The sequence below is a fragment of the Podarcis cretensis genome (genome assembly GCF_951804945.1).
Source record: "Podarcis cretensis genome assembly, chromosome: 15".
NCBI classification, from domain to species: Eukaryota; Metazoa; Chordata; class Lepidosauria; order Squamata; family Lacertidae; genus Podarcis; species Podarcis cretensis.
In genome coordinates, this window is record NC_137185.1 from 14143234 (window position 1) to 14169886 (window position 26653).

General features: G+C 48.6%; 1 protein-coding gene across 2 annotated transcripts in view; it reads left to right on the top strand.

The window, feature by feature from the left end:
• The window catches only part of AP2B1 (adaptor related protein complex 2 subunit beta 1), a 63604-nt gene that overhangs the window by 25861 nt on the left and 11090 nt on the right, over nt 1-26653 (top strand). Inside the window, exons 13-20 of one of the 2 annotated variants that reach the window (XM_079955509.1) lie at nt 1095-1354; nt 2424-2616; nt 10161-10202; nt 11097-11243; nt 12333-12478; nt 16625-16754; nt 24163-24247; nt 25868-25954. In XM_079955509.1, the coding sequence (XP_079811635.1) occupies nt 1095-1354; nt 2424-2616; nt 10161-10202; nt 11097-11243; nt 12333-12478; nt 16625-16754; nt 24163-24247; nt 25868-25954 (1090 nt within the window). The remainder of the gene's footprint in view (nt 1-1094; nt 1355-2423; nt 2617-10160; nt 10203-11096; nt 11244-12332; nt 12479-16624; nt 16755-24162; nt 24248-25867; nt 25955-26653) is intronic. The other variant, XM_079955510.1, reaches the window with a different exon arrangement.

Sequence of the window (26653 nt, forward strand, 5' to 3'; positions counted from 1 at the left end):
GCTGTGGCCCTTCTAGGAGTAAAGTAAGATTCTGTTCCTCATAAGTGGGATTGCTCAGCCAGTAGACCATGAGGCTCTTAATTTCAGGGTTGTGGGTTCGAGCCCCTCATTGGGCAAAGAGATCCCTGTACTGCAGGGGGTTGGACTAGGTGACCATCATGGTCCCTTCCAACTCTACAGTTCTATGATTCTAGTTCTGAAGGAAGGGCTGATTTAAATAGGAACGTAGGGCTGTAGACAACTATTTTCTACTCTGAGTAGACCTCTTTAAAATGGTAGACCTAAATTAGTCATGCCCTCATAGTAATGTTCTGTCTGATTCCCACACCCAGAGGTTTTTTTTAAAAAAAAAAATTAAGTGCAGTCCTTCCAGGAAATAGGTGGTGTTGCACACTCCTTGCGTCCTCCTGCCCAGTGTTAGAAACTGAGTTACGAAAGCTGGGAACTAAAATGGCACCTTAAACCTAGGTTATGGGTGTGTAGCTGTGCTTTTTTATAGCAAGAATCCAAAGCTGAAAACGAATGAACTGCAGCTAAAATATTCTGTTCATTTTTCATTGTCCTTCCTCTGTCTGTGGTTGGCCCTGGGTTTCCACAACCACATTTGAATATGTGTCTGCATATGGGAAGAAACATTCAGTTTGGCTGGATTCTACTGTTTCAGCCATGTCAAAAACGTACGAGCATCAAATGTTCTGAGCAAAATCTTGTTAGCACAAATATGTAAAAAGAATGAATGAAAGAAAAACCCCACCAACCTCACTTTCCCGAGAATAGTAATCAAATCTAAACTTTAAATCAGAACGAAAACACTTAAAACATCCATATAGTGAAATCCAGGAGCTGCTCAGAGCTGAGAGGCAAGGGAGAAGCTCTATGCATGCAGGAGATTGTGGTGGAGTCCTAAGATGGTAGGTGGACTGTACCACTCCATGTAAAACAAAACAAAACAAAAACCAGAAGTAGAAAGCTAGTTTATCAGGGAGAAGAGGGGTGATATCAGTCAGGAGTGGAAAAGGACAGATATCTATAAGCTAAAATTTGTCATGAGGCTGGTGCCATGTGAATAAAGGTGTACTGTGCTCTTGTGTTAGGATTCCGACAACCCGGACCTGCGTGATCGCGGCTACATCTACTGGCGCCTCCTTTCCACGGACCCCGTCACCGCCAAGGAGGTGGTCTTGTCTGAGAAGCCCCTGATCTCGGAAGAGACCGACCTGATTGAGCCCACTCTGCTGGACGAGCTCATCTGCCACATCGGTTCTCTGGCCTCCGTGTACCACAAGCCGCCCAACGCCTTCGTGGAAGGCAGCCACGGGATTCACCGCAAACACTTGCCCATCCACCACGGAAGGTAGGGATTTGGGGAGCTGCTTTGTGCAGAGCCAGGCCAGTGCTCTGTCTCGCTTATCTTACATGGACCGGCAGAAGCTCTCCTAAGGGCTCAGGCAGTCGGAATGCAATCGCCAAGATCCCTCACAGCCACATTCATCCTATGTGAAGTAAAACCTGAGTCCAGCACACACACCCCACGCCCCGTGTGTAGCAGTTGTTTGCCATCGTCCTAGTGAGTTCCTGGGCAGGATTTGCTTCTATATACTGTATTGGCCCGAATATAAGCCACACCCGCAAATAAGCTGCACCTTTAAAATTCAAGGGGGGGGGAGAAAAGAAGACAATACCCAAATATAGAAATATAGCCACTCCCTTAAAATTGTGTCTTATGGTGGTGTTGGTGGTCCTAGGAGCTACGCGCTGCCATGGCGCCCGCCATCTTGCCTCACCGGAAGTCCCGTAAAAGCCAGTTTTTGTAGGGTTGTGAAGCTGCACTTCAACTTTTCACAGTTGGAGTTTAGAAAAAAAAGTGTGGCTTATATTCAGGCCAGATGTGGCGCTGTGGGTTAAACCACAGAGCCTAGGACTTGCCGATCAGAAGGTTGGTGGTTTGAATCCCCGCGACGGGGTGAGCTCCCATTTCTCAGTCCCTGCTCCTGCCAACCTAGCAGTTCGAAAGCACGTCAAAGTGCAAGTAGATAAATAGGTACCGCTCCGGCGGGAAGGTAAACGGCTTTTTCGTGCGCTGCTCTGGTTCTCCAGAAGTGGCTTAGTCATGCTGGCCACATGACCCAGAAGCTGTACGCCGATTCCCTCGGCCAATAAAGCAAGATGAGCACCACAACCCCAGAGTCGGACACTACTGGACCTAATGGTCGGGGGTCCCTTTACCTATGGTAATAAGCAAGTGAATAAAAATAAGCTGGGATGTTGCAGTTCTTACCTTTCCCCTGTGTTCCCCCTGCAAGGCTAATGAGGCATTGCAAAGCTAATTTAGACATCTTGCAGCAGAAGTTCCTACGCCCCATGTCATCCTTTTCTAAAAAGGCACTAAACTAATACCTCCCTTCACCCCTTTTCCTGTGCAGCACTGATGCAGGCGACAGCCCGATGGGGACCACGACCACCACCAACCTGGAGCAGCCTCAGGTGATCCCCTCCCAAGGCGACCTCCTGGGTGACCTCTTGAACCTTGACCTCGGCCCACCAGTGAACGTGCCCCAGGTGTCTTCCATGCAGATGGGGGCTGTGGATCTTCTTGGAGGAGGGCTGGATAGTCTGGTGAGCAGAACACTTTTGAACTTTATTTTGCTGGAGGTCAAGTTGCTTTGTCCCTGGAGTCCCCAAGCTCTCAGTCTCTAGGCTAGCTGCATAACTAAAAAATCCAGACTGCTACCTGCTTCCCTTTGTGCTAAGCAGCAGGAAGCAGGGGACGGGGAAGAGGTCCAGGCAGCCGCCACAGAAAGTGGGAGCCACAGGGATCTTCTTTGCCCCATTTCAGATTTCCCCATTTCAGCAAGAACAAAGCTGCCACCTCTTTCTATCCCCGCCCTCCATTTGTGGTGGGGGAGCAGTATCCAGGGTGGACAGCTGCTTAGAGTGGAACTAAATATCACAGTGGTCTTGGGGAACCTGTGGCCCTCCCAGATGTTGCTGGGACCTTGCTTGGTTGGGGCAGGTGGAGCTGCAGTGTCCTATTCTGGTCTCGTGCAGGAGCCCACAGGGTAAAGGCAGGTCAGCTCCCTCAGCACCACGGAGAGCTCCTCCTGAGCAACTTGCTCCAACAAGGGCCCCTGTTTTCTGGAACAAAAATCTCTTAGGGCAGCTTCACGCCATTCATTTAAAGTGCTATAATACGGCTCCAAACAGTCCTGGCTTCCCCTCAGAGAATTCTGGGAACTGTCGCTTGTATGAACTTGAATAAATGGGGAATCCTCAGGATGTTGCTGGACTTGAACTCCCATCATCTCCTGCTTGTTGGCCATGTTCACTGGGGCCAAGAGGAGCCAGAGTCCCAATGCATCTGGAGGGCCACAGATTCCCTGGTTCTGAAAAGAATATAATTTTCTGTCTTGCTGGGACCTGAGCTGCCAAAGGCTGTTTCACACTATACTTTTAGAGTACTGCGTTACCACTTTTAAGAAGTCATGGCTTCCCCCAAAGAATCCTGGGAGTTGTAGTTGGTTCAGGGTGCTGAGAGTTGTTGGGACGCTCCTTTTCCCACCACAGAGCTACAGTTCCTAGAGTGGCTTAACAATCCCTCTTCCCAGGGAGCTCTGGGAGGGCAGCAGGGATCTCCTAGCAACTCCCAGCCCCCTGAACAGACTCCACTTCCCATAACTGATTAAAGTGGCATCAGAGTGCTATAAAAGTATCATGTGAATGTGTCCTCAGAGAGCCAGCCTTCTGACCTGAGGACAGACACATCTCCCGTTCCTCATGACCTTCTGCACTGTTGGCAAGGTAGGGTGTGGGGCACTTGGTTCCTCTGGCCTAAGGGAAGACACCATGAGGGTCCTGGCTGGACCCTGCAGCTGAGCAAAAGATGCGGAAGATGGAGCATGAGGATGCCATGTCATGCATCTAACCTTTGGACGAGATCTTCTTAGAGAGGAGGAGGAGGAGGGAAACACAGCTCATACATCTTGCCTTCTTTGTAGCTGTGCAAACTTCAGCCTTGAAGGTTCTACTTCGGTGTGTTGCGTTTGGTTTTTACTAGAACCCCAAGATCCTCCAATCACAGCCAGGTACAAAATGCTGGAGGTGGCAGCGGTGTAACATACCCTCGGATTTAAGGAACAGGGTGCCTTACTTGAGTGCATGCTCAGTAAAGGGTTTGTTTTCAACACCCCAACTGGGCTCTTGGTTCCCCCCTCAAGCTTTATTCATTTCAACTGCATAATTTAGAAAGCAGGGGGGGGTGGAGGGGCAGAGCCTTGTTGTTGTTGCTATTTTTAAACAACGGGGAGTCAGAATCTACCGCAGATCTACAGCAAATCACTCTGAGATCTGCTTTCTGGCCCAACCCCAGTACTAGCATATTCAGTGCTGTTCTCAGAGACAAGGGTGCTGTGGCATAATTATATATATATATATATATATATTGCATTAATAGCACCACTTTTTTCTCCAAGGAGTCCAAGGTGTGGTGTACATGGTTCTCCCCCTCCTCACGTAATCTCCACAGCAGTCCTTTGAGGTAGGCCAGGCTGAGAGGCAGTGAGTGGCCCAAGGTCGCCCAGGCTTTCGAACTCTGTAGTGCCAGGAGCCCTTTCCTCCTCCATTGTTTTGCCAAGGGACTGTATGTGCTCTAGCAGAGGATTCTGGGAGATACTTGTAGGAGACACGGTCTTCTTGCTGTTAATATTTTATTTCCCCTGCCCTGCCCTTCCTCTCACGAGCACAATAAGAAAGGCACACGGTTAAAAACAAAGTGGAAAAGTGCAATCCAAAACACAGCGGGCCAGTCTTTTCCCAGGGGCTGTTGACCAAGCATCCGAGAGCATCCCCAAAGCTCTCTCTGGCTGGCTGTAGAGAAGGCAAGATCAGCAGCAGAGAGCGAGCCATCCTTCAGGGAAGCTCATCCGCTCTAATGGAGCTCCTCTTGGAGGAGATGGGGTGGGGTCCCCTGGGAAACAGCAGCCAGACAGGCTTAGAAGGAACTGGAGTCTAATCCAGAGTCTAATCCAGAGTGGCAGTTCTCCTAAAAATCATTAAAATTCTGCACCAGGAGAAGGAGTTCTGTGACCGTGTGTCAGTTATGCAGATTGGGGAAACTTTTTTTTGTGCATAATTTTGCGTTTGCATCTTTTATTCAGGAACGTGCACTGCCTTTGGTTTATGCTAACTTTTGAGAAGGTCGCAGAGCTAGATGGGGCTCAGTTTCCTTCTCCTCCCCCCACCAGGGTATTTTGCCATATGTCAAAAAGCTTCCTGCTTAGGCAGGTATTCAGTCTTTAGTCAATGCATCTTGTTTTTATTATTATGCTGTGGTTTATTTTTTGCAAGGAGAGGGGGGCATTGTGTTTTATGGTTGGTTTAGTTCAGTGGTTCCCAAAGCAGACAGTGCTGGCTCCCAAGGGTGGTGTGTACGGTGGGGGGGGGGGGGGGGCTGGAAGTGCAAGTGACTATCAGACTTTGAAAAGCCAGCATCCCTGGATCAAGTTCATCTATTTTGTTGAATGGATTAAACTAAATAGTTTTAATCGGATTTTGAATAAATATGCAATTAATTGTCCCTGCTCTGAATTTTATTGTGTTTATCATCTTCCCTAGTGGGCTGTGCAAATCTCCATTCTGAATAATGTTTTTAACATGGTAGGGTTTGGGCCAGGGAAGGCAGGTTTATGTAACCAAGGCAGCAGTGGCCCTCCAAATTTTGGGAATGACTGGTTTAGTTGGTCTGATAAAAATCTACATCTAATAAATCAGCAAAGTAAGAAGTAAATAAGCAAAATGAAAACCCTTCTGTTCCTTCAAACACTGAAAATCACATTCTGTCCCAGCTCCTTCTAGTTTCTAATACTTATGGAAATGCTGCCAACACATTTTAATGCATATTTTTGCAGCCTTGAGGGCTAGAAACTTGTGCGTTAAATGCTTTGTCAGATTTGTTATTGATTTAGTTTCATGATTTTATTAGGATCTTTGTTGGTTTTGATTGTGATTATTATCGAAACCCGCTCTAGGACGCTCTTGGGGAGGGGGAGGAAGGGGATTGTAAATACAACTAATAAGTAAGTGAAAACCAGTGGCGCTTTCCAGGGTGCTAAAGTTTTAGCGCCCTGTTCCTCAACACACTTTCCCTGCAGAGCCGCAATGTGTGCAGAGCCCTGTTTTCGTTCTGAGCTGCGGCCTGGTTGCCCCCCAGCCTGGACTCTGCTCAGGAAATTATTTGTTGCCTCCTGCCACTCGGACTCCGCTTTAAGCTCCGTGGAGAGGAGGCGCTCTGAGGCTTCCTGTCAGCTCTCTCGGCTGCCGATGTGCTGCTTGCGAGCAGATGCGCTGCCCTGTCACTCATTAGCCCTTCCATTAAGGGCTCTGCGTCTTCCGGCTGCCCTGGCCCTCCCTGATGGCTGAGCCTTTGAACGGCAGGTCTCCCCGGCGCTTCTCTCTGTTATTAGCTCCACCTTGCTTCTCATCCCGGCTGGGACTTAGAGGCGCCACGTCCCTCACGTAACATTGCAGGATCTTGGCAGCGCCTCAGCGAAAGAGTGCTTGCCTTCTTGTTTGCCTGCCTGCCTGCCTGCCTGCCTCACACATGGCTCTTAGATAGGAATCCAGAGAAGGCAGATGCCCAGAGTAAAACTGGATTAGCGTGGAGGAGAATTTTGCTGGAACAAGTTCCTGGGGCAGCCTGTCTTGTGGGAACGGAGCCGAGAAATGTCCCTTGCTGACTCAAGCACCTGCCATCATTTATTTTTGTTGGCATCTGTCTGTCTCAGGAGACAATGGAGAAGTGCATCTTTGGGGGTGAAGTCAAACTTGTTGGCAGGTTGCGGCGCCTGCTTTGGCTGTAGAGACTGATAAGGGAGAGGCATGTTTTGTTGCAGCTGGGGCAGACAAAGGTGTCCGGTTGTATTGCTGCAGATGCACTGTGGTGTTTCTTCTCTCTGTGCTCCTCCCAGCCGTCATTCTTCCTCTGCTCACTGCTGTGGATGCATGACCTGGCTGCCTGTCTCCAGGCACATCGTTTATTTATTTAGAAAGCTTTTATAAACCGCTTCACGTTTTTAAAATCTCTAAAGCAGTGTGCAGTCTTCAAAACAGATGATATTATTAGGGCAGTAAACCAACAGTATGAAATCATTAGAAACAAATGAAAAAGCAGAACGGAACATGTAACCATATGTGGTGGACATGCAGCTGTGGTTATTAGAATAGCAGAAATACTGAGACATGAAGTTCCCTTAGATCCAGCATTGATATTGCTCCACTATATGTCATTTATCGTCCAGAAAGAACATAAGGAATTTGCATCCTTTTTGTTAGCAGCTGCAAAAATGTTTGTGACTCAGAACAGGGCAGTTACATGACTCCCTTTTGGGGAAGGATGGCTTTAGAAAGTTTGGGATTTACCTAAGAGCGAGAATTGCAAGTGGCTGTAGAAATAAATTCTGGGGAAACAAGTCGTTTAGCAATCCCTCTTCCCAGGAAATTTTGGGGCTGACAACTCTCGGCACCCTGTACAAACTAAAGCGTCCATGATTCTTTGGGGGAAGACATGACTTTTGACAGTGGCATAATGGTGCTTTAACATATGGCGTGATTGTCGCCAAAGGAAACTGCTCAACAATATTCCCAGCAACTTCAGCACCATGGACAGCACTTTGCTGTCTTAGACCATTGCAGTCCATAACCAGTCAGCTTCCACCCCCAGCCTGCTGCTCTCGAGGTGTTTGGAGCTACAGCTCCCATCTGTGGGACTCTGAATATTTTTGGTGGGCTGGACCAATCCAGAAGTCTTTACGCTGCCTGCCAGTCAAACAGGGCTGACATTTCTGCCCTCTGGGTCTAGAAGAGGACTCTGAAGCTCAAACACACACACAGAGTCCCATGAAGCTCACTAGGCCAATGCCCTGTTTAGATGCCATAAGGCTACCTATTGAAACCCCAGACAAGTTTCTTGTAGGGAAACTTGGGTCTCCAGGAATCCCCCTTCCCCTATTTCAGCCAGATCTACAAAGCTTGGGGAAGAGGTGTGTGTGTGTGTGTGTGTAAAAATTATAATTATTATGTGAATGAACGAGAAGCTGTGATTGTCTCTTTCAAAGTCGGCTTCCCAGCCCCGTGGCTCTTTTTGAGATAATCTTGGCGCAGGAACCGATGAAAGGCAGATAAAAACATCTGGTGCTATTATGCAGAATTATTCACAAGCTGTTTTGACACTGCTTTTATGTAAGAGGCTTGCTGATAAGAAGCTTGCTCGCTGTTTCCACCCTCCCCCTTCCTTGTTTCGCAAGGGAACACTCCTGAAGGCCCCTGGGGGGGGGCACCTCTGACTCCTCCATGGCTGGGAATTAATCTGCCGGGGGCTCCTCTCTTTCCCTTACGAGGGCTGCCTTCTCCGCACAAGGCAAGCCTTCCGTTCTGCCTGCAAATGCGGCAATAAATTGAAACGAGGCAATAGCCCCACACGGTTACTACTGCAAGAGGGAGTCGTAAATGCATAAGTGCTCAGATATTTTCCCCCTCTGGAAATACGGTGCTCGGCTGGCTGTAACGAAGGGCTGTAGCTCAGTCGCAGAGAAAATACCTTGCATGAAGTTGGTGGGCCCAGGTTCATTCCAGGAAATTCCCCCTGCCAGAAACAGCCACCCCTGTTGGCGTAGCCAGAGCAGGGAACCCCTTTGGTTCATTGGGTGGCTTTCAGGGAGGTGCAAGGTAATAGTGGGTGGAGCCAGATGCAGTAGTGGGCGGAAGGGCCCATGTGGCCCTGTAGCTGCACTCCAGCCGCGCAAAAGCCAGGGATTTTTACACACATGAATCATCTCAAGCAAGAGACGGGACTACAGTTCACTTTCCAGCCAATCAAAAGCACTTGAGAAGGGGGCAGAGCAAGGGTGGAGAGAAGGGGTGGCCTGGGGAGAGTCCCGAGGGCCAGATAGAGGAAACCAGAGGGCCTGAGGTTCTCTGGCCTTTGCTGTATACTGTACTTTGAGGTAGAAGGAGCAGTGGCACCTGACTTAGTACCGTATTGGCCTGAATATAACCCACACTCCCCCCCCCCAAATTTCGACTGTGAAAAGTTAAAGTTTGGCTTAAATTCGCAACCTTACAAAAATTGGCTTTTACAATATCGCTGTAGGATGTGATATCACTTCTACATTTGCCATTTACAGGTGTGAGTGCCTGTGGAATTTTAAGGTAGCAGGTATTGTCTTTTTTCTCTCCCCCCCCCCTTGAATTTTAAAGGTGGGGCTTATTTGTGGGTGGGGCTTATATTCAGGCCAATACGATATAAGGCAACTCTGTTCCCCGTCAGCCAGGCCTGACCATATGCTAGGAACTCTGCAACACACATTTCAGTAGAACAGCATAAGAAGAGCCTGGCTCCTGGATCAGGCCGGGGGCTTGTTCTGACAGTGGCTAACCAGGTAGAACCATAGAATTGTAGAGTTGGAAGGGACTCAAAGGCTCATCTAGTCCAACCTCCTTCAGTGCAGGAATGTCCCTTGGAATCACGGAAGCGGGACCTGAGCACAACGGCATTCTCCCCTCCTGTGGCTTCCAGCAGCTGGTGTTCAGAAGGGAGCACACTGCCCTCATGCCTAGCAGCAATTGCAACCTGTACCTTCCTTGCTAACTGAGCCTGAGACTTTCTTGTGTTGGTCACCTAGCCTTAATTGTAACTTCAGTTGTACTCTATAAAGTCAAAACTGGGTGGATGTGTCGTCTCTGCTGGAAGAATACAAATTCTATGGGTTCAGATGCAGGTGGTTATCTAGGAGCGACTTGGACAAATATGGTGACACTTTAAAAAGCTGTAGCTTTGGTACGGCAGATCTCCTGGATGTCCGAAGCATGCCTACGAGATCTCTGTGGCCAGTGCCCACGTTTTGCATTTTCCTTGCTTTTGCCTGGATTCAGCTTTTACTCCCTGCAGACTTTTTGGGGTTTCAGGTTCGTGGCTGTCCTCGCCTTTGCTATATCAGTGCTCCTGCTGGGTGACTAGTCTGCTCACGGTGAAAGGGACTGGGCGTGTGGTGTTGCAGCACTTATTGGGGTCCTTTGTTTTTCTGGCACCTGACAACCTCGCTGAAATGAACTCTCCCCCCCCCCTCTTTCTCTTTCCCCCCTTCTCCCTGATTCTTTCTCTCTTGCAGCTTGGCAGTGACCTTGGCGGGGGAATTGGAGGCAGCCCAGCAGTAAGTCTCCCCCATTCATTTTACCCCCTTGGAACACAATGCTCTGTTCTCTTTTCCTCTCCATCCCCTTCCCACATCCCCTTTCCAACACATGCACCAGAGGTGCCCTAAATACTCAGAGGAAGGGCTCTTGCTCGGTGGTGGAGCCTCGCTTTGCATTGCAGGATATCCCAGGTTCAGTCCTCAGCTGCAAGCCCAAGTAGTCTGGGGGAAAAGACCCATCACCATTTTATCCTCTGCGGCAGGCTAGACTGAGAGGCAGTTTCCCTCCAAGGTCACCCAGTGAGTTTCATGGCTGAGTGGGGATTTAAACACTCGTCCTAGTCTGACACACTAACCCAGCCTTTCTCACCCTTGGGTCCCCGGATGCTGCTGTTCATGGGTTTGTACAGGGCCAGTTGTTTCTTTCAGAGTTTTGTAACCCCACTTTGCCCTCGGCTTCCTGAATTCATACAAATCTGATCATTTTAATGTCCTGGGTGCCTTTTTGTGTTGTTTTTTTTTGCAAGTGCTTGAGAATGCAGGAATGGAAATGAGAGCTGATTAACACCACCTGGGCTAAAGAGCTCCCCTGAGTGTCCCTCGCTCACCCTCCGCCCTCCCCACCCTCCAAAGCCTTTTGAGAAGAAGGGAGGACTCTTAGGCAGGCGGTTTTCAAAGGACGCTCACCCTGCGAAGGTGATGGGGGAGATGATTGCGGGGATTAAATTTGCAGAGCGCATTGGTATGCAAATCCATTATTTGGCACTCTTGATAATTCAATGAGATTCCGGTAAAGAGCTTTGAAATATTCAGGATATAACCCGAGTTTGCGGTTTATTTAATAAAGGCATCCACTGTGTGCAAAACTCTGAGATGCCGTCATCCCTTTCCTCCTCCGTTTCCTGCTTCCAGGTGGGGCAGACCTTCATTCCATCATCGGTTCCAGCAACCTTCGCCCCGTCTCCGACGCCGGCCGTGGTCAGCAGCGGACTCAACGACCTCTTTGAGCTCTCTTCCGGCATTGGGATGGCACCTGGAGGATACATGGCACCCAAATCGGTACTTGCAGAAAGAGAGTGGCTGCAGCATTTCACCTTTCCCAATACAATTTGTCTGGCGGTTTCACTTTAGGTTACAATAAACTGTTTTTGTTTTCTACTCCCCCTCCCCATTGTTCCATATTTAGTTATTTGGAATCATTTATATACCGCTCACTGTGGAAAATCCCAAAGCATAATACATTAAATCTATACCTACATCACAAATTATCATTAGAGCGAAAAGCAGGACAACCCAATCTAGAGCAAATGATTAGGGAAAGCCTGAGCAAAAAGGGATTTTTATTTTTAAACATAGCAGCTTTCTAATCATGCTTCCGTTGTCTGCCCGTTTGCTTCCAAGCTAGATGGATTGAGTATTGAAATCATAGAAATTGCAGTGTTGGGTGATCTGGTGGGCATCTAGCCTGAACCCCTGCTCAGTCAAGGATCTACAACAGCTACAGTATCCCTGATAGCTCCAGGGAAGGCCATACCACCACCACCCAAGGCAGCCTATTCAATTGCCCAACAACCCTCACTGCTAGGAAGCTTCCCCATACGTGTTGCCAAAATCTACTTCCCTGCCATTTCCAGCCACTGGTTCTAATCCTGCCCTCTAGAGCAACAAGAGAGCGAGTCTGCTCCATCTTCTGCACTCTTGATGGCCTCCTCTTGTGCCTTCCTGCCCCATTTGCTCAGGTCAGGACGGGAGGAGCCCCCCACAATGCACCTTAAGAAGGTCTTAAGGCACCTTCTTGAAAGAGCCTTCTCTGTTGCAACACCCAGGCTGCGGAACTCCCTGCCCCAGGAAATTCATCCAATAATTCTATTGGTGCTTTGGCACCTCTCTTAACAATCTTCCTGTTAATGGCAGGAAGTCCTCAGGTTTGAACTCTATGCTGGGCTACCCCGTGAAAGTTGATTTCTTTTAAATAAAAAACCCCTGATTCTTTCAACCATCCAAAGATGATTTCATCGTCCATCAGAACCTGATTACTTTTTAATTGCTGAGGCTAGCTGCCTTTGAAATGGAGAAGGCAGGACGTAAGCATCTCTCCAGGCCCAGCCCCATTTGACATTGACCACGGTTTCCCTGATAACCTTTCAGGTGTGGCTGCCGGCCGTGAAAGCCAAAGGCCTGGAGATCTCTGGCACCTTCAGTCACCGGCAAGGGCACATCTACATGGACATGAGCTTCACCAACAAAGCTTTGCAGCACATGACAGACTTTGCCATTCAGTTTAACAAGAACAGGTAAGGCTGCTGAGTGACGGGTGTGGTTGCCTGGAGTCTGTTTGCCTGATGCTGCTGGAGGGCATTCCTGATAAGGATGACGTCTCCTCCTGGAAGGATCAGGCAGGTCCTCTGAAGCCTTTTGCCTCTTCTCCAGGGGTGGCAGGAGCTGTACCCTGCCGGCATTTGGTGATGGTTGAGTCTTTTCCCCCCTGAGAAAACTAGTATTTCTCATGTTTGCTTTGTGCCGCTCCATCAGTTTGGTGATCTTTAAGACGCCAGCCAGATGGGTGGGGTAGAAATAGCAAAATTATTAAAATTATTAATACAGGGCAAAACTAATCAACACACACAGTAGGCATGTGGGAAAGCAGCTTGATTCTGGGAGAAAGTCCGGGACTCAGGGCAGATTACACAGATAAAATAGAACAAGCTAGCATAGAAAGGACAATGTAATTAAACACTAACAGAATTAAAAGGGTATAAAAAGAGATATTAAAAACACAGACAACAACAGTAAAAACAAGAATAAAAGCAATTACTGGACTAAATGTCTCTAAGCATCCGGAGCTGGCTCTCCTCAGTCTTTTCACAGGAGACAATATTAACTTACAGTTTAAACCTCTAGAAAGTTCTCTTCTGCTAGCAAAGAGGCTCCCCATAGCAAGATGCAGGAAGAACTCAGAGGGGTGCTTCTCTGTGACTGTGGGCCGGGGGGAAGGGGTGGCGTTATTAATCCGGGAAGATTGTTCTTTCAGGGCTCTACCATCGCCATCGATCCCCGACATTGAATGTGTTGGCCTAGTGTGGGGCTCCGAGGTGAGCTTGGTTGTCTCGCTGGTGTACCGGCCACCTAGCGCACCCGCAGCCACCCTGTCAGGCCTGTTGGAGGCGGTGGCCGGCTGGGCCTTGGAGTTCCCTAACCTATTGGTATTGGGGGACTTCAACATCCATGCTGATGCCACTCCCTCCTCACAGGCTCTGGACCTGGTGTCTTCCATGGCGACACTAGGGTTCTCCCAGTTTGTTTCGGGCCCCACACATCAAGCAGGCCACACGCTGGATTTGATCTTTGGCGTCGGTATAGATGTGATCATGTTTCCTTTGATGAAGGTGCCATGGTCTGATCACTACGCTCTAAAAGCCAGGATTGACGTTCCACCCCCACCCCGCTTAGGTGGCGAGCCAATTTGGGCTCGCCCGCAGAGGCTGATGGACCCTGATAGATTCCGTCAAGCCTTGCGGGACCTTTCTCCCCCTGGCGATTCATTGACTGTGCTTGTTGAGGGCTGGAATACCCAGCTCCTGGCAGCCATCGATGAGATCGCACCTAAGCGCCCTCTGCGACCCCGCAGAAACTGGGCTCCCTGCTTTACCGAGGAGCTCCGGAAAATGAAGCGGGACCTCAGACGGCTAGAGCGAGTATGGCGGGGTGCCCGTGATGGAGCTTCAAGAACATCTTATAGGGTTTTCATGAAAACCTATGAGATGGCAGTGAAGGCCGCTAAGAAGTCCTACTTCTCTGCCTCCATTGCATCTGCTAGCTCTCGCCCGGCACAATTATTTAGTATAATTCTGTCTTTAACGTCCCTCGAAGGACAGCCAAATTTAAATAACAATTTGACACACAGCTGTGAGGCATTTGCGAGCTTTTTTGCAGAGAAGGTCCTGTTGCTCCGCCATGACCTCCCTGCCAATTTGGATACAATAAAGGAACTGGAGGCCCATCGACTGTCCACTTTGACCGGATATCCCCATCCGATGTGGACAGCCTCCTCCGAGCTGGAAAGCCCACCACTTGTCCTCTCGACCCGTGCCCGTCCTGGCTGATTAGAGCGTGTCCAGATGAGGTGCGGGTCCCCCTGGGGGATATCATCAATTTGTCCCTTGGCACCGGGACATTCCCAAGGGAACTGAAGGAGGCAGTGGTGCGCCCGCTTTTAAAGAAAACATCATTAGATCCCTTAGATCTATCCAATTACCGCCCGGTTTCGAATCTTCCATTCCTGGGTAAGGTGATTGAGAGAGCAGTTGCTGAACAGCTTGGTAGGTTTCTGGATGAAACATCGGCTCTGGATCCATTCCAGTCCGGCTTCCACGCTGGTCATGGGACCGAGACGGCTCTGGTTGCCCTAAGAGATGATCTCCGCAGGCAGCTGGATCGAGGCGGGTCGGGGCTGCTGATTCTTCTAGACCTGTCAGCAGCCTTTGACATGGTTGATCATGAACTCCTGGACCACTGCCTTGCCGACGTGGGGATCCAGGGCACAGTCCTTCAATGGCTGCGCTCGTTTCTCTCTGGTCGGGGACAGAGGGTGGCGCTTGGGGGGGAATTGTCATCCCGCCACTCCTTGGTGTGTGGAGTACCCCAGGGTGCGATACTCTCCCCGATGCTTTTTAACATCTTTATGCACCCCCTCGCCCAGCTTGTCCGGAGGTTTGGGCTGCGCTGCCATCAGTATGCTGATGACACCCAACTCTGTCTGTTGATGGATGGCCATCCTGACTCAGCCCCAGACACACTGATCAGATGCTTGGAAGCTGTGGCTGGATGGTTACGTGGGAGCCGATTGAAGTTAAATCCTTCGAAGACAGAGGTCCTCTGGCTGGGACGGGACGATATGGGATTGAGGGGGCAACTCCCATCTCTTGCGGGGGTGCAATTAGTGCCAGCACCGTCCGTTAAGAGTTTGGGTATAATCTTCGATACCTCCCTCTCCATGGAGGCACAGATTGCAGCTATAACAAAGGCGGCATTTTTTCATCTCCGCCAAGCTAAGCAGTTGGCTCCTTACCTCTCTCGCTCTACGTGGGGCTGCCCTTGAGACTGACCCAGAAACTCCAGTGGGTGCAGAATGCCGCAGCGAGACTCCTTACGGGGTCCTTACTGCGAGATCACATTCATCCGGTGCTATACCAGCTGCACTGGCTCCCGGTGGAGTACAGGATCAGGTTTAAGGTGCTGGTTTTAACCTTCAAAGCCCTATACAGCCTAGGACCCTCATACCTACGGGACCGCCTCTCCTGGTATGCCCCACAGAGGAACCTACGGTCTTCAAATAAAAACATCTTGAAGGTCCCAGGCCACAGAGAGGTTAGGCTGGCCTCAACTAGAGCCAGGGCTTTTTCGGCTGCGGCTCCAACCTGGTGCAACGCTCTGTCACAAGAGACAAGGGCCCTGCAGGACTTAACATCTTTCCGCAGGGCCTGCATGACAGAGCTGTTCCACCAGGCCTTTGGTCAGGGCGCAGCCTGACTCCCTCCTTTGGCAATCTTTACAAAACTTTAGTTTATGGTTGCCATCAATTTTGATTTTAATTAATTTTTATAATGTTTTTATAATGTTGCACTGTTTTAGTGTTGTTAGCCGCCCTGAGCCCGGCTTCGGCTGGGGAGGGCGGGATATAAATAAAATTTATTATTATTATTATTATTATTATTATTATTATTATTGTTGTTGTTGTTGTTGTTATTAAATAGCTCTTACGGGACAATTCAATAATAAAATGGGCACAAGGCTTGAAGCACAACTGATTGGCACAGTTTTATTATGTACATGGCTAAAAGTGAAAATTACATTTTGATTAACATAAATTATATATATGCAGTTTTATCTAACTAAACTAATTCAGCCTGTCCTTTGACTTCCTATGCCCAGTGAGGGAAAAAGTTAGTCCAGAAATATATGAGACCTTTCTGGATAAACCAGTTCTGATTGCCAGTCTTTGATCCGGATTACCTGGCAAGAGGGGGAGTCAGAGGAGGGTAAATTTCTCTTTCCAGATCAGAATAGAAATTGCAGTGCAGGAGTACATGTGCCATAGATTCGGGGACTTCTACCTGATGTGGGACCATGTTGTACAGCTATTTGTGAAACATTAAATCTTGCAAGTGGAACGCTCTGCAAGCTTGTTTGTTCTTAATGGGATGACGTGTTTCTCTGTCCATGTCTCTGGCCCTTCCTGTGAGCTTTCCAGAGGCATCTGGCTGGCCGGTGGTTGTTGTTGATGATGATTTATTATATTTGTTCAACAATGAATGCTAGACTAGCAGACCACCCCAACCACCCTCATCCAGAAAAGCAGTTCTTTCAGTCTCCTCCCCCCACCTCAAAAAGAGAGAGATTCTCTGCCTTCTTTCTCTGAGCCTTTCATCTTCTTTCCCCAGTTTTGGGGTCATCCCCAGCACCCCGCTGGCCATCCACACCCCTCTGATGCCAAACCAGAGCATCGATGTGTCTCTTCCTCTCAACACCCTGGGGCCAGTCATGAAGATGGAGCCTCTCAACAACCTCCAGGTGTGGAGTGGGGCAGGGGTGGAGGAGAATTGGGGAAGGGGCATTGGCGGGGGGGGGGGGAGAAGAGCCTGGGATGTCTGGGGTTTGCAGAGGGGGAATCGAAGCAGAATCTTTAAGCTTTTTGAAGCACCGTCTGGGGAACAAGGCAAGCTTTCTCTCCTTCCCACTCTGGTCAGACTAGAATAGGGTTGACAACAAGCTAACCACACATTGACAGAACTCCCATCAGCCCCTGCCAAGCATGGCAATTGGTCGGTTCTGATGGGCATCCACCAATACGTAGCAAGCACTCTCGTTGGCTCTCCTTGACCTGGAACCTGGGGTTATCCAGTGACTTTGTTTGGTGATGCTTGGCACAGGCAGAAGGAAGGACTTCACTTGATGGTCTCGCTCTCGTTTTGAAAAGATACCTATTCATAGTCGGCAAATACAGTGGTACCTCGGGTTACAGACGCTTCAGGTTACAGACTCCACTAACCCAGAAATAATTCTTCAGGTTAAGAACTTTGCTTCAGGATGAGAACAGAAATCGTGCAGCAGCGGCAGCGGGAGGTCCCATTAGCTAAAGTGGTTCTTCAGGTTAAGAACAGTTTCAGGTTAAGAATGGACCTCCAGAACAAATTAAGTTCTTAACCCGAGGTACCACTGTGAAGCAATTATTTTTTTACTAAACTATACTAGACTCAAATGTTTAAATGTTTCATTGATTGTCCTTGAATCTTCCTGCCACACCCGCATGCCACTGCTTTAAATAGTTGTTTCCAACTTTGGATTCCCCTCCGCCCGGACATTTCTTTTGTTTCGTTCTTTCTGTTACCATTGAGCAGTATATAAACATGATGAAGTAAATAAAGCAAATTAAATTTAAATGTGAGACGCAGCAGCGACCAAAGCGCATCTCTGGGTTTGGGGGCCGCAACTCGCCTGTCTCGTCAGATCCAGCTCTCTGTTTGGTTGTGTGACTTGATTGGGCCCAGTGCAGAGGCACCAGATACCTGTGGAGGTTTCGCCCGGTGACAAAATTCAAGGTTAATTAACTGCTTAAGGTGCCGGCTTCTCCTTTCAGCTGTTCTCTCTGGTGTCTTCATGGTTTATTAATGAACCTTCAGGCAGGTGGCTCAAAATAGCAGCCTCGGCTCTTGCAGGCTGTTGCTTTGGTGCCTAGCCCCAAATAATACACCTGCAATGAACCTCAAGGTCCAGGCTGCCTACCTCTGAATCCTAGTTGCCTAGAGTTTTGCAGACATTGTGGGCAAATTTTAGCAGGCTGCGGGCGAGGCCTCTGAATTTTGGTTCTCCTGTAGGGAAGAAACAGGATCCGTAATGTGGGTTGTCTCCGCCCATCTCATCACTGGCAGGAAGTTAAACTTTTGAGGAATGCATCAGAGGCAGGACAACCCCCTAATTCCATATCTACTTCCTGCCTTCACTACTGGTAGGAGGTTTCTTGCCTGCTCTAGGCACGGCAAAGGAAAAGGTGGGAACGCCATCTCAGAAGGGGTTTTTCCTTTGTTTCTTCCTTTGTCTTTCTTCCTGGCCCACGTATGCTCACAACAGCCCTGCAAGGTAGATTAGGCCTGATAACTAAAGATTAATGGAGTTTGAACCCACATAATGGAACAGGATGCTGGACTTAAATGGATGCACTCTGACAGCATCCCTGCTAAGGGGACCATCCAGCCGCTCCTTTAAAACCCCTAACAAGGGAGGATCCAACCTTTTTATGAGGCTCCCTGTTCTGCTGTCGGCAGCTCAAAGCATCAGAAACATCTTCTTAACATTTAATCAGAAATGAACAACTGATTTGCTCCTTCACCTTCGGGGCAGCCCTTTGGAACACCTGGAAGCCACAGAACTCGAGAAGCATTTTGAGGAAAACCACTGACAGGAATGGTTCTGAAAAGCATTTTGCAATCCAAGCGCACATCCCACCGGCCTCCTCCTTGCCAGCAGAGACCCTCTTGGAAGGCTGCCTCACTGTTGACTTACTCAAGAAGGGCTCTTAGAAACCTGACATGATAAAAGTTTATAATATTTTGCATGGCATGGATAGATAGGTGGAGAAATACTTTTTATCTATCATAGCACTACAACTTGTGGACATCCAATGAAGCTGAATGCTGGAGGATTCAAAACAGATACAATAAAGTCCTCCCATCATGCAGGGCATAGTTAGACTATGGAACTCCCTCCCACAGGAGGCAGGGCGGGCCATGAACCTAGATGGCTTTAAAATGTTTAGCCTGGAAAAGAGGAGCCTGAGAGGGCATGTGAAAGCCACCTTCCAATATCTCAAGGCCTGTCCCATGGAAGAGGGAACAAGCTTGTTTTCTCCTGCTCTGGAAGGTAGGACTCAAACCAATGGCTTCAAGTTAAAAGAAAGGAAATTCTGACAACATCAGGAAGAGCATTTTGACAGAGGAATGGTCTCCCTTGCGAGGTTGTGGCCTCATCTTCCTTGGAGGTTTTTAAGCAGAGGTTGGATGGCCATCTGCCATGAATAATAAAAATAAATAATAAAAATAAAATTTTATTTGTATCCTGCCCTCCCCGGCCAAAGCTGGGCTCAGAGCGGCTAACACCAAGTGAAAATAGCACAGTGTACATAAAATCACAAAGTCAATTAATTAAAATGCATTCTAAAATCAATTTGGAATCAAATTAATGGCAACCAGTGGGTTAGAGTTCTATGAGGATTACAGAAGGAGAGAGGGGCTCAGACTGCGCCTTGGCCAAAGGCCTGGCGGAACAGCTCCGTCTTGCAGGCCCTGCGGAAATATGTCAAGTCCCACAGGGCCCTAGTCTCTTGGGACAGAGCGTTCCACCAGATCGGAGCCACAGCCGAAAAAGCCCTGGCTCTGGTCTGTTTTAGCTGAGATTCCTGCATTGCAGCAAGTTGGACTAGATGACCCTTGGGGTTCCTTCCAAATCTACAGTTCCATGAAAAAAGGTTGGGACAAATTCATGGAGGAGAAGGCTATCTATCAGCCAGGCTACTAGCCTGGATGGCTATGCTCTGCCTCCACGGCTGGAGGCAGTGACACTTCTGAATACCAGTTTCAGAAGGAGAGAGGGCTCTTATATTGAGAGCCTGCTTGCTGGTTTCCCTTTAGGGCATCTGCTTGGTCACTCTGGGGAACAGGATGCTGGACTAGATGGGTAACTGGCCTGGTGCCACAGGGCTCTCTATTTACATTCTTACGCCCTGTTGCTCAATTTATGTCCCTGTTTCAGAGAACGGCCTTTGGGACCCAGATCTTTTCTCGAGAGCTCTTTCCAGGGAGGCAGGCCACCCTTCTGACTCAGCTTGTGCCTGTTGTATTGACGTTTGTCGGTGGAATGTTCGAATTTGGAACATTTTCTTCGCTCGACATGCTTAGCTGCTTCTTGAGCCACCTGGCACTTGGCACGCTCTTAAAACACAAGTGCAGCTCACAAGAGCGTTCTGCTTTCTGGCTGGCGCCCCTCCTCCAAAGGGTGGCAGTAGCACGTGTCAGTTTTACTTGGTGCAGAAATTCAGCATTCCAAAATCCCGGAGCTAGTTTTTTGGGCCAAGAGAGAAACTCCAGGAGGGGAGGCGATTTATTTTTATTATGGTAAAATCTATTAATCACCTTCTAAACTGCCACCTCAATCAAGGTGATTTACACAAGAGGAAAAACAGTTTTAAAACAATCAACGCTTTTAAAACAAGACTAACATGTCAACAAGTGGGGACTTGTAGCAAAGATGCCTTTAACCAGCTGGGAAAGTCTTTCGGAACCAAAATGGCTTCAAATATTTCTGGAAAATACAGAGTGGGTGCCTGTTGTATCTTAACAGGTATGCTGTTCGACAAAGCAGGGGCAGCCACACTGAAGGCCCTACTCCGAAATACAGTGGTACCTCGGGTTAAGTACTTGATTCGTTCTGGAGGTCCATTCTGAACCTGAAACTCTTCTTAACCTGAAGCACCACTTTAGCTAATGGGGCCTCCTCCTGCCGCCACACAATTTCTGTTCTCATCCTGAAGCAAAGTTCTTAACCCGAGGTACTATTTCTGGGTTAGCGGAGTCTGTAACCTGAAGCGTATGTAACCCGAGGTACTACTGTACTGCTTCCAAGATCTCTGGAACCTCCTGGATAAGGCTCAACTAACCTGGTTCTGAGCTGTATAAGGCCTTACATGCTAGCACCAACACCTTGAGCATGGTCTGGTAACAGATTGGCAGCCAGAGCAAATCCTGCAAGCAAAGTGTCCTACGCTGGCAGGAGTTTGCCACCACAAACAGCCTATCTGCCACTTTCTGCACTAGCTGCAGCCCCTGGGGTCTGCAACCTTTAAGACAAAAAGAGCCACTTGGACCCGTTTCCGAAGAAAAAAAAACTGGGAGCCGCAAAACTCGTCATTATAAAAATAACTTTTTTGTCACTTTTTTATCATTTCTTTGCTTGACCCCTCAGAATTACTCCTCCTCATAGAAATAAACGTTAAATTAACAAGTTACCTTTTTTTTGTGTGTATGTTCTTCACTCCCCTTCAAAACAGTGACCAGCGTACATGCCCCCTTTCAATGCAGTGACCAGCGTACATGCCCCTTACAATGTAGCGGGCGGGCGGGAAGGTGACGTCGGGACGGTGCGTGACTAACGCACGCACTGCTCCCATGCGACGTCACAGCAAGTACAGCACCCGCCACAGTGGGGAGTGTTGGGGCGCACAATGCGCCTCCTCCCCTCGCTAGTATCCGCCCCGGAGCCGCGGCAAAGGTGTAAAAGAGCCACATGCGGCTCCGGAGCCGCGGGTTGCAGACCCCTGCCCTGGACCAACCAAGAGTAGCCCCAACATAGAGGGCATCACAGTATTCCACCCAGTGCATAGTTGGCAGAGTTTCCAGAGCAGCTTGCATACAATCCTTTAAAGCAAGACAGTGTCTGCCCATGGCTAATGGCAGGGGATGATGGGAGATCAGAGCCCAGCAACATCCAGAGCAGTGGTTCTCAACCTGTGGGTCCCCAGATGTTGTTGGACTACAACTCCCATCATCCCTAGCTGGCAGGACCAGTGGTCAGGGATGATGGCAATTATAGTCCAAAAACAGCTGGAGACCCAAGTTTGGGAAACCCTGGTTTAGAGCATAATTAGGGGTGCGTTGACCAAGTCTGATAAAGTGTGGAATCCATGATCCTCTGGATCAGCCTTTCTCAACCTGTGGGTCCCCAGATGTTGTTGAACTACAACTCCCATCACCCCTAGCTAGCAAGACCAGAGCTCAGGGATGATGGGAGTTGTAGTCCAACAACATCTGGGGACCCACAGGTTGAGAACCACTGCTCTGGATGTTGCTGGGCTCTGATCTCCCATCATCCCCTGCCATTAGCCATGGGCAGACACTGTCTTGCTTTAAAGGATTGTATGCAAGCTGCTCTGGAAACTTTTTTGGCTGATGTGTGGAGTAAAAATGCTCTAATAGAGGGCAGCTCCCTGTTCGTTTGGAGACACTCCCATAATGGGGATAAAACCTATTCCTCACCCTAGAGAGGGGGGACAGTTAGTCTCCACTGAGAAAGAGAAACCGTAAGGGGATTACAAGAGGTTGTGATCACCAGCAACACTCAGATGCAGATCTCCCCCCCAATGTATACACAGCTATATTCCCTAATGGCTGGTGTTCCTGACACTCACGGTAGCCACTGAAGCTCGCCTTTCCTTCTCTGGCATCTCGCTTCCGTCTACTGAGAGCCGTCAGCATCGAGCAAAATAGCAGGCTGGCTTGGGGGAGGGGGAAGAGTGGACAGCTGAGGCCCCTGATGGCTACAGCTGCTGCCGCAGTTGCCAGAGAGCCCCAACCTCAGACAGTGGCATATCTGTGATGCGCTTGGGTTTGGCCATGCCTCGCTGCAGAGCAGAATCGATCCACAAACATAGCATGCAGCCGTTTGGATAGAGCGTTTATGTACTTTAGGATGAAATGGTTCAAAGCAAAACACCGGCCAGTTGCTGTGTGCCCCTGGCAGAAACCAGCCATGGCTGGAACCCAGTTTTTCAAATTGAACTAGAAGATGTTTCACGTGTATTTTGTCAGGGATGTCACGCAGGCTTATTGGGCAGTGCTTTTAAGGATCCCTCCAGTCCCCTTTCTTACTCGTCGGAACTGCGATAACTCAAAGGCAATATCCCCACGGAGTTAATTGTTGCCAATCGGCTCCCGCCATGTTGGATCCATGCAAAAACTTTCCAGTGGCAACATATCCCCATACCAGGGCTTTGCCTAGGGACGGTTTTCCAATGAGACTTCTTGTTTCTGCTTCCGTATCAGGGAAGGCAAATAGGTAACTCCATCAGAGTTGAGTTTATCCATTGTTTCCCACTGCTCTGCTTGTCTCTGTGTTTTGTGTTTATATTGTAATGGCCATTGGCCACAAACAATAATTGAACTTCAACACTGCCCTCCACCAGGCAGGGAGTCTGGAGGGTGGGCAGGGTTGCTTTGACTACGGACACCAAGGGCAGCTACACAGGAAAGCTTCCTTGTACAGTGGTACCTCGGGTTAAGTCCTTAATTCATTTCGGAGGTCCATTCTTAACCTGAAACTGTTCTTAACCTGAAGCACCGCTTTAGCTAACGGGGCCTCCTGCTGCTGCCATGCCGCCAGAGCACAATTTCTGTTCTCATCCTGAAGCAAAGTTCTTAACCTGAAGCACTATTTCTGGGTTAGCGGAGTCTGTAACCTGAAGTGTATGTAACCCGAGGTACCACTGTATTGAGTTAGACACTTGGCCTGCTACTTAGTTCAGTACTTCTCACTACTCACTGGTGACTGGTCCCTTCTGCATGCCAAGCAGGTGCTCTTGTCGCCCAGCTATTTCCTTTTCCATGGAAACAGAAAGCCCAACTGAACTGCTCTCCTTCACTTGAGGTTTTTAAACAGAGGCTGGATGGTCATCTGTCAGGGATTCTTCAGCTGTGATTCGTGCATTTCAGGGGGTTGGTTTGAATGACCCCTGGAGTCCCTTCCTATTCTACGACCCTATGATTGTTTAGGATTTATTTAGTGGAGGATGCAGAGACACATTAAGTGAAAAGAGCAGTGCTTTTTTTTCTTAAAAATGTTTATGGGTACTCTCATTTTCCTACTCATATTGAAATACTGCACCTCAATGAGGCCAAACTCGGATTAACAAAATGTTTAGGGGCATGTGTACCCCTGCGTCTCCCCAGGAAAAAAGCACTGGAAAAGGGGGTGCAGCGTTAAGACCAAAGGGGTTCCTCAGTGCTAAAAATGAGGGGAATTCTCATTTCCTAGACCACCTTCAGTTTTTTTTTCTAGGAAACCCCATCTCTTCCCCCCGCCCCTTGGTGACCCTTAATTGGAGAAGCGGGTTGCCAATCACTTTCTCCCTCTTTCTTCTTCCTCTTCCTGGCAGGTGGCTGTCAAGAACAACATTGATGTCTTCTACTTCAGCTGCCTTATTCCCCTCAACGTGCTTTTTGTTGAGGATGGCAAAATGGGTAAGTGGGGCCTCTTCCGTCGCTTGACCTCAGGCGGAGGGGAAAGTGAGATGTCAAGGAAGGGGGCCAGTCTCTTCTGCTTCTGCCAGATCCATATACATCTGGGAACAAGAATGGCAGAGGGAAGATGGGATGGGTAAAGAGGAAGGATGCCCTTCAAGGCCAAAAAGGATGTGACAGGAGACATTTATTTATTGACACTTTATAGTCTGCTTCATACTTTAAACCAATCCCTAAACGGTTTACGGTATCCCAAGCATATCACAAAGAAATACAATGTGATTTCACGGTTTTTTAAAAAGCAGCACAGGATACTATATCATCATAAACACCAGTATAAACTCAAATGACTAATGTTTGGAAGACACACCTCTTTACCTGGCCCCAGTGACACTTGAGAGATTTAGGACACACCCTGTTCTTGTAACTGTATTTTGTTTCAAACTCTTCTTAATATTTTATTTTTGAATTGCTATAACCCACTCTGAGACCTTCTAATGAAGGGGTGGGTAAGAAATTGAATCATCATCATGATTATTGCTGCTGTTGTTGTTGTTATTATTATCATCATCATCAACATCTACTATCAAAAAATTGAATCTGTGCCGGAAATGCATTAGCAGCCAGTGGAGATAATAGCTATAATAACCTCGTGCCTGGATTACTGCCATGGAGCAGCCCTTGAAGACTGTTTGGAATCTGCAGTAGGTGCAGAATGATGCCACCTGGTTGCTGAGTTACACACCATTTCAGAGTCAGATTATGCCCCTTTATCGTGATCTGCATTGGCTGCCTAGTCATGTCCAAGTCCGTTTTAAGGTGTTGTCATTGACTTCCAAAGCCTTAAATGGCTCAGGGCCTAAACACTTGGCAAAACACATTTTCCAGTTATGGGCAGCTCAGTCATTGACATCCTTGGAGGGGAGCCTTCTTGGGGTGCCTCCTGCAAGGTAGGGCCTGAGGGTGGTGATACAGTCAAGGACCTTCTTGGTTGTTGCACCCTCCCTGTGGCACTCTCTGCCACTGGAGGCTTGTCAGTCATAATCTTTACTCCAGTATCATTGGGTGTAAAAAGGCACACCTGTTCTCTCATGCTTTCTTGAGGTTATTGCCAGTTAGGACTCGGGGGAAATTTGATCATAGAACCATCTATAGGATTGCTGCTGTTTTAGAAAATGGTTTTATAGTTTTAATTTACTCTGTTGGTGTTTGACAGTGTGATTTGTGCACCATTAAGGATTTTTAAATTAAGAGCGAAAGAAAACAGCACGACTCTGGATTGACATGTGACTTAGTGCCCTGGCGGCAGCGTTCTGCAGCAACTGTAGCTTCAGAGCAGTCTTCAGCTGAGATTCCTGGATTGTAGGGGGTTGGACTAGATGACCCTTGGGTCCCTTCCAACTCTAAGATTCTATGATTCAATGGTAGCCCCACATTATGGTAGTCTAGCTTAAGGGTGCTGTTCATCTGCTTCTTGCATCTTTCCCTCCGGGTGTTGGGTTTCGGAAACTGCGCTGCCTGAAATATGGCCCAATGACTGGGGGGAAAACTAGTCTGGATGGAGAGATGTAAGGATGTCTCAAACGACTCTTGCATTTCTCCTCTCCCACCCACTAACAGAGCGCCAAGTTTTCCTCGCCACATGGAAAGACATTCCAAATGAAAACGAGCTCCAGTTCCAGATTAAAGAGTGCCACCTGAATGCTGGTGAGTGATATTTTTTTTAAAATAAACAGTCCTGCATGTGGGGATCTTTGTTAAGTTTTGATTCAATGCACTATAAAGGTAAAGAGACCCCTGACCATTAGGTCCAGTTGTGGCTGACTCTGGGATTGCGGCGCTCATCTCGCTTTATTGGCCGAGGAAGCCAGCGTACAGCTTCCGGATCATGTGGCCAGCATGACTAAGCCGCTTCTGGCGAACCAGAGAAGCGCATGGAAACGCTGTTTACCTTCCTGCCAGAGCGATACCTATTTGTCTACTCGCACTTTGACGTGCTAGGTTGGCAGGAGCAGGGACCAAGCAACGGGAGCTCACCCCGTCGCGGGGATTTGAACCGCCGACCTTCTGATCAGCAAGTCCTAGGCTCTGTGGTTTAACCCACAGCACCACCCGCGTCCCCTAAATGCACTATAGTACCACTTTAAACAGCCATGGCTTCCCCCCCAAAGGATTCTGGGAGCTGTAGTTTGTTAAGGGTGTGAAGAGTTGTTAGGAGACCCCCATTCGCCTCCCAGAGCTACAAGGGATAGCTCAGTGGTCAGGTATGAGATGCTTAATCTCACAGTTGTGGGCAAGCCCCACCTCCCTCGAGCAGAAGATTCCTGCGTTGCAGGGGTTGGACTAGATGACCCTCATGGTCCCTTCCAACAATTCTACAAATTCTCAAGCGTTACCTACAATTGA